The sequence below is a fragment of the Gadus macrocephalus genome, chromosome 7 (genome assembly GCF_031168955.1).
Source record: "Gadus macrocephalus chromosome 7, ASM3116895v1".
NCBI classification, from domain to species: Eukaryota; Metazoa; Chordata; class Actinopteri; order Gadiformes; family Gadidae; genus Gadus; species Gadus macrocephalus.
Genome location: NC_082388.1, coordinates 5300558 through 5312304, shown reverse-complemented (window position 1 = coordinate 5312304; position 11747 = coordinate 5300558). Strand labels below are relative to the sequence as shown.

The window sequence follows — 11747 nt, the reverse complement described above, 5'->3', positions numbered from 1 at the left end:
CATTTCCATATTACAACCACAAGGTGGCGCTTGTTGCGGTGCTTTGATGATGTGCATTAAACAACAAATTAGGTCACGTGGTGCTTTGTTACCTTGCATTCAACAAATTTAAATGAAAATGGCTTCACCATCTCAACCGATTGTACACAAACCTCAGTCTTCTTTTAAGTCAAAAGTGTGGCTACATTTCGGTTTTTATCGAAAATGTAATACTAGTAAAGACCTTGACATGCAGTTTGCCATCTGCAAAGAGTGCCGGATGAAAATTAAGTATTGTGGGAATACGACGAATTTGAGAGTGCATCTCACAAGGTACCATTTAGAGTTAGCGATAGCGACCCCTGAGGAACGACCCAAAGTTGTCCTACCCGCAAATCAACGCACCTTGGACCAAACTAAAGTGATAAAGTTACCTCAAAACTCCGAAAGGGCAAAGAAAATCACTGAGGCAATAGCCTACTTCATCCCCAAAGACTTACAGCCTTACAGTGTGGTGGAGAATGAAGGTTTCCAGAATCTGCTAGGCATACTGGAGCCCAGGTACGTGATCCCCTCACGTAAATATTTTACCGACACTGCCATCCCCAAACTCTACAGCGAAGTCAAAGAGGAGGTAAATGGAAAATTAAGTTTAGCCGAAGGAGTTGCTATAACGTGTGACGGTTGGTCATCAAGAGCTACTGAATCCTACATGACCATAACGGCGCATCACATCACGGATGAATGGCAGCTTTTAGCTCATGTTCTTCAAACCAGGGCGATGCATGAGAGTCATACCGGGGCTAATGTGGCTGAGGTGCTGAAAACGGCAACCGAAGAGTGGGGCATCTCTAACAAGCCGATTGTTTTGGTAACGGACAATGCGTCCAACATGGTAGTGGCTGCGCAGGTCGGGGGCTACCTTCACGTGAAATGTTTTGCCCATACCCTCAACCTCGCCTCACAGCGCGCACTTAAGCTGCCTGCTGTCGCTAGGTTACTGGGAAGAGTCCGGAGAATAACCACTTTTTTCCACCGCAGTACAATCGCCAACTCCATGTTGCAACAAAAACAAAAGCTCCTGGACCTCCCCACTCACAAGCTTAAGACCGATGTTGTGACCCGTTGGAACAGTGGCTACGAAATGCTTCAGCGTTTCTTGGAACAACAACCAGCGATCTGTGCTGCTCTGTTGTCCTCTGACGTCAGGCGGTCAGGAAGTGATATTTGCACCCTCAACGAAAATGACATTACAGACGCTGAGGACATAATGCAGGCACTCGACCGATGTTTGTAGCCACGAAAATAGTTTCAGAGGAGAAGAATCCCACTTTGTCCATCATTGCTCCAGTGCATGCAAAGCTGCTAAATGACACACATCAGGCAATGGGGGACAAACCAATTGTGAGGGACATCAAACAGGCAATAAATCAAGATCTGCAGAAGAGATATAGCACTGTTGAGGAGAAAAACACCCTCCACACAGCATCGGCCCTGGATCCACGATTTAAGTCACTGCCTTTCCTGACCACAGATGACATCAGTGCCACATATTCCAAACTGGTTGTGGAGGCAGCCAGCCTTCAGGTAGGCTTTAATGAACTACTAGTTTATTATTTAGTTATTATATTAAAATATCATAAGGAGTTTACAAATGATTTATTTATTTTATTATTTATTTATTAAAACCAAGCCTATGTTCATCTGGCTACTTAGGGTTATTTTCTTACATCTGTTTTAATTGTATTGAGCATTCCACAGCTATTCCAAACCTGAGATGTTTTTTCTTTTAACATCAAATGTTTCTCTACAGCCCACTATTAGGCAAGAAGAGACCAGCAGTGCCTCTGGAATAGAAATGGATGGACAGGATCTTGAGGTGCTTGAGGAGCCACAACCTAAAAGAAGATCTGGGCTAGCTGATTTACTGGGAGAAACATTTTCTACCACAGCCCCACTAAAGTCAGCATTTTCCCAAGCTGAAGAGGAAGTGAAGAGATACCAGGAGGCTTCTCCACTGCCACTTGAAGAAAACCCTCTCAACTGGTGGAAAGCTCATGAGAAAATGTATCCTTTCCTGGCCAAACTCGCCAAAAGATACCTGAGCATTCCAGTGTGCACAAGTGTGTCTGCTGAAAGGGTGTTCTCCACTGCAGGGGATATAGTCACAGCCCAGAGGAGCACTTTAACATCTGAGCATGTTGACCAACTGCTTTTTCTGAGCAAAAATGCCAACATTCCAAAATGAATTTAACATTTTGGTTCATGACCTTGCAGCCAACTAGACTGGACTCTAGCAGTTCACATTTGTTTATTTTTCTCAAGTTGATTGAAGCACTGAGTTACTTATTTATATGAGTATTCTAAGGTTTATGTTACTCTATTAAGTCTGCTTTGTGTTACTCTATTGTATTTAAATAATTTTAATTTATGTGCTGGGAGCTCAGCGTTCATGTGAGAGGTCACCTATTCCGAAATAATTACAACGGTCCTGTGTCCTGAATGTTCAAGGACAAAGTTTTGCACTACCCTCCTAAGTTTTTGCACTGTTGTTCACATAATTAAATGTGCCATTTGAAGTGAGTTGAGCAGTCTTTTTTTCCTCTTTTTTTGTAATGTCTTTGAATAATATGGGGAACATGAATCGCAATATATCGCAGAATCGAATCGCAATACTTGCTGTATCGCAATATATTGAGAATCGCAATAATATTGAATCGTGGCCCAAATATCGCAATAATATCGAATCGTCAAATTGTTGCCAATTCCCACCCCTATGTGCTAGTAGGGACAACAGATGTCATGAATGATTGAAAAACTAGATCCCATTATGTTCAGCTACAGGTAGCATGCTTGAAAATAATGAAATTGAATTTGCCATTAGTTTTGCTACACATTCCTATAATAGTCCAGTAGGTGGCGGTATATAGTGATAAGCTGTACTACCCCATGAAGAAGTGCAGGTAGACGAAGAAGTAGAACACGTAAAGGAAAATCAAGGTAAGACGTATGTTTTTTTGTCTTCGGAGAATGAATGTTGACAGCAGCATTTGACATAATTGTTTACGTGTTGAATATTTTGTAGTAGTTAGTTATTAGTATTATACATTGAAATGGTCAAATCGGTAGATGTCAACTGTTGAAGGACCATGTAGGTGGCATATTTTGTCGAATGACAGTTGAGAAAGTATTTTCTTTTGAATGTCGGATATGAAGGGGATTTCGATGCATTTAGAATGGGAGCATTTCGCTGACTATTTAAATTCTGGACTAAATGAATTGTAAACGCATGCATGTTAAATGGGAATGTTTTTCAGAATCGAGCCTGTGTGTGTGGGGGGAGGGGGGTTATACGGAGGCCCTCTTAAGCCCATCGGTTACTTGTCGACGCATTGCATTGTGTGTTTGTCTATGGCTCCCCTTCTCATTTCCACTATGTTTCGGCCATGGTTTTATATCTTGGAAAAACGGCGGCGATCGATGGCAACGACCATAGCAACAATAGACATAATAAAGAATAGACATCTCATCGACCGCTCGTGCCTAGTGTTGCTAACGAGCCGTGGGACCACCATCTTGAACCTGTCGACGGCACCGCGATCAATGCGGCAGCCATTTTGAATCGGTCGACCGTTCCACTAAGTGTAATCTGTTTTGCAGGTGCAATGAACGGTCAGAGCATTTATTTAGTCGTATCTCTCTCAAGCCTAAAATGATTATCAGGCGATTTTATTGGCGAAAAGGTCATACATGTAGCTGTGCTACAGGACACATGGCTCGGCTTGTTTGAATGTTCATAGTGGGCTTAACAGCAATCGAATATTGTGATACGATTGAAAAACCTAACGTGTCTTTAAACACAAACGGGACAGGTATATTTTTTTCTGGATTTAGCCAGGGAAAGGCAAACCTAAACGGGGACGTCTGGCCAACCTATGATATGTCGTCATGCCAGTGATGTTGATAGGTTTTCAATGTAGTGAGTCCCCGGGACCCACAGGTGGCGAGTTGGGTGGGTCCCTGAGAAATTCAATGGGTCCCGACTCCCCAGTTTAAAAAATGTGTTTCTTTTTTATTATTATTCTATTTCTTAAATTAAATTAATAGTGTTAAACTCCTTGATGGTGGTATGATATGGTTATAATAAACGGATATATTAATGTATGTTCAAAATGTATCTGAAATTAAACAAATAAAATTCAAAATCTGAAAAGTTTATGTAGTTTTCATCACCACCACCGGATTATGTTTCATTTATTTCATTACAGCACGTCCCCTAAACGTTACAACATAATCAACACGAATGAGCACAGCATCGAGCAGTGGAAACGTGGGTTTCATTACTATGAAGTTCGTATTTTTAATTGTTGAAATGAAATCAGCGGTGACGAGCTAGTTGTTTTGGTAGCGGCTAAATTAGCATGTCGCGATACTTTGTACAGGGGATCATGTCTGCGCCGAGTAGATGCGCAGAGGGTTGAAACAGCGCTTGTCCGGTCTGCTCACAAGAAGGTTTCTTTGGCCAGTTACTGTGATTAAACACGAGTTGTTTAATGTTCACAATGTATCATTTTTCATGGGGAAAATGAGATGCGTCCCCGGGACGCATCGATAGTGAGTTTTGTGCGTCCTTTCAGATTTTAATGCGTCAGGGACGCAGGACGCGTACCTAGCAATTAAATAAAAAAAAACAATACTTAACAAATAGTAAAAACAGGTGAAGTAGAACAAGTAAGAACAAGTAGATGAACAATATTTAACAAATATTAAAAACAGGTGAGGTAGAAGTAAAAAAATAAATAATAATAATAATAAATATCGGCGAAAATCAGCCGCGTATCGGCCGATACGATACACGTAAAAACCGCGAATATCGACCGATAATATCGGCCGACCGATATATTGGTCGATCCCTACTCTGTTTATCATCATGCGTTACGAGTCCTAACAAAAGCTGTCTACGAAACACACCATTGCCGTTTGTACAGTTGATTTGGTTGGATGCCGCTATACGTGAACAACATAATTGGTTACTTATAATTGACAAAGCAGCTGGCAGAGTATTCCCGTCATTTTATCAGTGTTGTCATTTGTAATAAACAATGGATGCAATGTCAGGTCAAACAATAGCATACTTTTAATTGTGCCTACTGTTTGCTCTGAACTTGGTAAGATGGCCTATGTTATGCCCTTTCAACTTGGAGTGCACTACAGTAATAACTGAAACTTAGTGTGTTCATCCCTCTTTCTGATTTATAATTGTTGTATTGCATACTACTACATTTATATTACAAATGTAAAATAGTGTCCAAGTTGTCTTTTCTAGCCTGCATGTATTTCCTCTTGTTTATTATGTTTCTAATCTTGCGTTGTGTTTTTATCTGTTTTTATGTATCTTTTAGGTAGGTGCTGCCTTTCCTGATCAGGGCTCATTTGTCAAAGAGACTTCTGTCTCAATGTGACCTCTGTGGTAAAACAAAGGAGGGAAAAATGCACAACGAATTTAGGCTATCATAGGTTTCTTTCAAATCACACAATACAAATATGAGGAGAAACAGGGCAGCATAGTCAGCTATTTTAGAGAAAGGAACAATAAATGATTAGGCTGCATTGAAATATATGCAGGGGTTAATCTAAACCGGGAAAGAGGGGCGCTGCGCCTCCTTGTTTCAACCCAGCGCCTCCTTGTCGAAAATTTTAAATTACTTAAAATCTCCCGGAATGGAGAGCGAGCGAGCAAGACCGCGCACAGGAGACAGACGTGCTCCTAACCGCGTTCGCATCTGTGTAGCGAGCGCTCAGCACAACAGAGAGGAATCTAGAAACTGTGCATGAGGCAGTGTGCACGTGAGCCTCAGGCGCCTCCTGATTGGCCTGGATCGGTAAGTCAACCAAGTGTTTTTAAAATGTCGTGCCGCGGGGTGAAGAAAAGCAAGGATTGTCTGGGGCAGAAGAAGATCACGTCGTTTTACTGTCAGGAACCTAAGAGAGATGGCGGAAGCGAGATCGGCTCCATTGAAGGAGCGATTGAAGGCTCCATTGAGCGGCAGTAGCTCAGGAGGTAGAGCGGGTTGGCTGGTAACCTGAAGGTTGTTGGTTCGATCCCCGGCTCCTCCTAGCTGAGTGTCGAGGTGCCCTTGAGCAAGGCACCTAACCCTGACTGTTAGCTCCCGACGAGCTGGCTGGCGCCTTGCATGGTTGACTCCGCCGTCGGTGTGTGAATGTGTGCGTGAATGGTGAATGTGAGGCAATATTGTAAAGCGCTTTGAGTGGCCAATGGTTAGAAAAGCGCTATATAAATGCAGTCCATTTACATTTACATTGAAGGAGCAATCGTCGGCGAGGGATCCAGGGCGTTACTGGAAGACTCAACCGCGCCCAGCGAAAGCGTGTTTGGGGAATCGGTGACTATTGACAGCCAGATGACTGGAGAAAATGAAGGAAACTAATGTTCCTTTGAAAGGCAAGAAGAGAAAAGGATGGAGTTCAAGCAAAGGTTCAAGTAAGTTATTACCACTTGATCTTTTTCTGGCAAGAAAAAAAACTCCACGACGCGCGGGAAGTCCATTAGCTTTGTAGAACTTTACAGCTCGAAGGCTGTTATCCCGCTTATCTCCCGTTAACAACATCCACATTTTTTTTTATTATTATTTAGAATTTCCTTTATCTTTAGGAAACTTAATATGCATAATAACCTGATGCATTCTTGATTTGAAGCCTAGTGCTCCCGTTAGAGAAGTCCTTAAAAAAAAAAAAAAAAAGTTACGTTGGTTGTCAATGGTAACCATTCAAGAGCATTGATATGGAACGGCTACTGGGACTACGTCCAAGGTGTCCGGCTATACGAACTTAATGTACACCACATTAGCCAATCAGAAAACAATATTTCTTTCCAGAGGGAGATAACCAGTAGTATGGGTTTTATCAGTGATTGTTATTCTTTTTCTCTTCAATGTTTATCATTTCTGAGTGTTTATAAGTTTCAAATTATGGTAGATTTCACTTAACCACCATGTACTGAAAGAATTCACCAAGACCCAGGGTCAACATCAAGGCAATCAACATTTCTCTATTCCTCATGTTTTTTTTTTTTAACCCGAATTTGTAGCTAACATTTTTAATTTTCCCTCAAAATAAAAATTTCAGGAAGAAGAATTCAGGCCATCTAGTGGGATACCAGGACGAGTGGGCAAAAAAGCCTTACACCTGGCTGTACCCAGTTAACAACCGAACTGGAATGATGTGCACTGTGTGCAAGAGGCACAGACAGCGTCAGAGGAACGGAGAATACATCTGGAGTGTTGTTCCATGCACCAGCCTCCGGAAGGACCATGTGCTACGTCATCATAAATCGGAACAACATACCGGAGCCTCCCTTAAAGATCAGAAACGCTTGGCTGCGGAGGTGAACGGGGGAATCAAGCAGGCCATGGCAGATATGGTGAGGATCAAATTGATATTCAAGCTGTTTTAAACATTCCCAACTTCAAAACCAAAATTAATCGACCCATCATTATTAAGGTTTTCACCGCTTTTACTTATACTGATCCTCCAGGTTTCCATGAACCGAGAGGCCATCAAAGCAGCAATGAAGCTCGTCTATCACCTAGCCAAGAAAGAAATTCCCCACACTACAAACTTCAGAGACATGATCAAGTTTGCCGGATCAGAGTTAGGTAAGGTCAAATTTAGCTTATATGTGGAAATAAATAATTGACCTGCTGTCATTAGATGCTGTTCTATAGGAAATGGTTTGATTTCTCACTTCCATCGTTTAATGACTTTCAACAGGTTGTGAAGTCCTCCGTCCACTACAAGTGGGAGCCAATGCCACCTACACAAGCACTACCATCGCCAATGAGTTCCTGGCAGTTATTGCAGCCATGGTTGAGGAGGAGACACTGGCGACGGTCAGGGACAGCCCCTTTTTGGGGCTCATGTGTGATGAGACGGTGGACATATCCACCACCAATGAACTTGTTCTCTACTGCAGGTATGTTACAGTTGAAGCAAATGTTTGGTAATAAATTGCTATGATGTAATTGTAAAATATGTGGCGTGTGACATCTAAACAACCAGTGTTTCCCCCACGTTCACACAGCAGCGGCGCGTCGCCGCTGCTGAATTTTCTCTGCCGCTGCAATAAAAATCCTTCTCCTAATTTTTTTAGAAAATGTACAGCGCGTAACGTCAATTGCGCAGCACGCGGCACATCGTCACGTAACCAACATCTAAGAAGAAAAATACACAGCGAGTGTGGCAGTTGTTGGCAGTAGGCTACATGTGAAAATGAGCCTCCCGACTCACTTCCACTTCGGGACGTAGCGGTTTAGGACGCAATGAAGGTCTTTGAGTAGGCCGCAAAAATTCAGCCAGCAGCATAAATTAGTTGAAAAACTGATTTATTTTCCAAGCTTGAAAAGTGAAATGGCAAAGCCAAACAAAATACTTGATAAACAAAACAAACAAGCAAAGTTCCATTAACCTGAACATTAACCAGCCTCACAGCAAGCGGTCTCTCTATCCTCCACCAACCTGAAAGCAGGGAATACCGGGCTTAAATAAAGCCAACCAATTACACAAAATGGTAGATACCAACTGCCATGGGGGTTCACCGACCCAAGTACCACAATACATTTATATTTTATAACGAAATCATAATCAACCAGACACTTCATTGCATACCTTAACAGTTTGTATCTTGATCATAAAGTTCACTGTTGCAAAAATGCAACATAGCACAATAATTAAACATAGAAAAATAACGCCCCCCCCCTTTACAACCAGCCATGTTACTGCATCCCAATCAGGCAATGATTAAATCCCAGGTGCTCATGTTCGTGAAAAGGAGGGCTACCTTTTCACATTTCCCTCCACCTCACGAGGCTCGACACTGGGGTGGCGAGACAAGAAATCGGCCACCATGTTTTGCTTACCCGCCCTATACTGTACATGAAACTTAAAAGGTTGCAAAGCCAAAAACCAACGAGTTATGCGCGCATTAGTGTCCTTCATTGTACCAAGCCATTTCAAGGCTCTATGGTCTGTTTCTAGCACAAAGTCCCGACCCAAAAGGTAGTAACGAAAAGTGTCCAACGCCCACTTCACAGCAAGGCACTCCAGCTCAATGGCTGAGTACCGTGTCTCTCGGGGAAACAGCTTACGGCTGATGTAGGCCACCGGCCGCTGCTGTTCTCCCTCCCCCTGAAGTAGGACTGCCCCCAGCCCAACTCCAGAGGCATCAGTCTGTACAGTCCATGGCTTTTCAAAGTCCGGGCTCTGGAGCACTGGACCGCTGCAGAGCGCTTCCTTAATGTCCATGAAGGCTTTCTGATGTCGCTCCTCCCACGGAACATTCACCGACCCTGACTTCCTAGTCAGGTCCGTGAGTGGCGCTGCTCTGGTGGCAAAGTCCGGCACAAAGCGCCGGTACCACCCAGCTAACCCCAAGAAGGACCGGATATCCTTTTTTGTCTGGGGCTGTGGACAGTTGCGGACGGCCTCAATCTTGTCCCTCTGAGGCTGGATCACCCCACACCCGACCACATATCCCAGGTAGCACACCTCCTGCTGAGCGAAGGCACACTTCTTGGGCTGGACAGTCAGCCCCGCCTGATGGATGCGCTGGAACACCTCAGCAAGATGCTGCAAGTGCTCTGCCCAGGTGGTGCTGTAGACAACAATGTCGTCCAGGTATGCCCCCGCGAAGGCACCAGTCCCCTCCAGCACACGGTCCATTAGCCGCTGGAATGTGGCTGGCGCCCCATGCAGGCCAAAGGGCATCACCGTAAACTGGAACAGTCCATGGGGTGTTCTGAAGGCTGAGTAGGGTTTGGCCTCCTTAGCCAGAGGCACCTGCCAGTAGCCTTTGCTAAGATCCAGAGTGGAGATAAAATGCGCCTTCCCCACACTCTCAATGAGGTCCTCCAGTCTGGGCATGGGGTAGACGTCAAAGTGCGACTGAGCATTGACCCGGCGGAAGTCGATGCAAAAACGCATGCTGCCGTCCTTCTTTGGCACCATGACCACAGGGCTACTCCAGGCACTACTGGACCGCTCAATCACACCCAGACTCTGCATCACCTGCAGCTCCTCCTGGAGAGCAGGTAGCAGACGCTCCGGGACCCGGTACATCCGCTGCCGGACTGGAGTGAAGTCCTTCAGGCGGATGGGATGTTCTGCCAGGGAAGTTTTCCCGGGCTGTTCACTGAACAGACCATCAGGGATGATGGCCCGTAACTCCCGCTGCTGTTGTGAGGTGAGGTGGGCAAAATCCAGCTCCCCAGCTGGACGGTCAGTTGGGAAGAACTGCTCCGGGGTGTCTTCCTCCTCCCTCACGGCTTGCACCAGCAGCTGTTGAATGGGCGGCCGCTCCCTCTCGTGCCACTCTTTCAGCAGGTTTACATGGAACGCCTGCCGCTGTTTCCTCTTGTCAGTCATTTCCAGCTCCCCCGCGCTAGGAATAGCTTGGTCGTCTACCCTAGACATTGCTTCAACTGTGCCAAACAGCTTCTCCCGTCTGCGTTGACTGCGACTCTTTGGCTCCCTGACTCTCTCAGGTGGACTTATCTCTTCTTGTCTAAAAGGCATGACATCTAAAAGTGTCTGGGGGTCTGACTCATCACCCAACGCCCTCTTAGTCTGAGCTCCCGTAGCAACCATACTAACAGGCCGTGTAGACCGCACTAGTTCAGGCAAGATCGCGACATCCTGACCTAATACCACTGAATGGCTCAATCCTTTAACTATCCCAGCTTTAAGCCTATAGGTTTGGTCATGCACTTTTACCCATATATCCGCTGTGGGATACTCATGCTCATCACCATTGACACAGCATACCCTGACTCGCCCGCCTTTCAGCATGTCTGGCTGACCCACCAGGAAGGGCCGCACCAGGGTCTGGGTGCTGCCAGTGTCAAGAAGAGCCCTGACTGGTCTGCCATTAACCGTAATGTCAATTATCTGCACTCTACCAGCACACACAGTTTCTTTCCCAAGCTCAGGCACAACACATACACCAGCAAATTTACCTCTCTTCCCTGGGCAATCCCTGGCTAGGTGACCTGGCTTACCACAAGTGTAACACACAAAACTGTCTCGGTTGGTGAGGGTTCGGGTTGTAGCGGTGTCTGTGGGTCGAGGTGTTGTGGAGTGTGGTGTGTTCGGTTGAGGCTGATGTTGTCTGTGGCTTGGGCCCCTACTCTGCTCGCTATTTCTAGGACTAGCTCCACTCCCATAACCCCCAGACGTACCCGTCACCACAGGTCTGCTGGAGCCTTGCACGCGGAAGTCCTTTGGTCCCAGGCGGGCAGCCAGAAAAGTGTCGACCAGCTCTGCGGCTCGGTGTCCTGTTTGCGGGTCGTGCTCCTTGACCCACACCCGCACTTCTGTGGACAATGAGCGCATGAACTGCTCCAAGATGAGGATCTCCTTGATCTCTTCAACTGTCTTGCCAGCCGGTTTAATCCATTTGTGGAATAAATCCTTAAGTCGGTTGTAGAACTCTCTCGGGGTCTCCCCTCTCTCCATGTTTGGATCCCGGAATCTTTGACGGTAGACTTCGGCATTTATTGCATACTTCGCCAAGATGGCTTCTTTGACCTGGAAGTAGTCCATCGCATCATATGGATCCATGGCCACATATGCGGACCGCTCTCTGCCCGTCAGATAGGGCACAAGGAAGACAGCCCAGTCAGCTGGAGGCCATCTGTAGGCTGTAGCCAGCCTCTCGAACGTGGTCAGGTACTGCTCCACATCATCCCCTTCGG

General features: G+C 45.4%; 1 protein-coding gene across 1 annotated transcript; it reads left to right on the top strand.

Moving 5' to 3' along the window:
* The first annotated feature begins 631 nt into the window (after positions 1–631).
* On the top strand, positions 632–2278 carry LOC132461271 (E3 SUMO-protein ligase ZBED1-like). The gene is made up of 2 exons (XM_060056319.1): positions 632–1566; positions 1793–2278. Exons 1-2 carry the CDS (start codon positions 1267–1269, stop codon positions 2225–2227), a joined length of 735 nt encoding a protein of 244 aa, XP_059912302.1. The 5' UTR covers positions 632–1266; the 3' UTR covers positions 2228–2278.
* The last annotated feature ends 9469 nt before the right edge of the window (positions 2279–11747 follow it).

Excerpts from the sequence above, each read along its gene's own strand:
- LOC132461271 (XM_060056319.1), top strand. The coding sequence starts at position 1,267 with ATGTTTGTAGCCACGAAAATAGTTTCAGAGGAGAAGAATCCCACTTTG. Across the intron at positions 1,567-1,792 it reads TGGAGGCAGCCAGCCTTCAG|CCCACTATTAGGCAAGAAGA; the intron begins GTAGGCTTTAAT and ends GTTTCTCTACAG.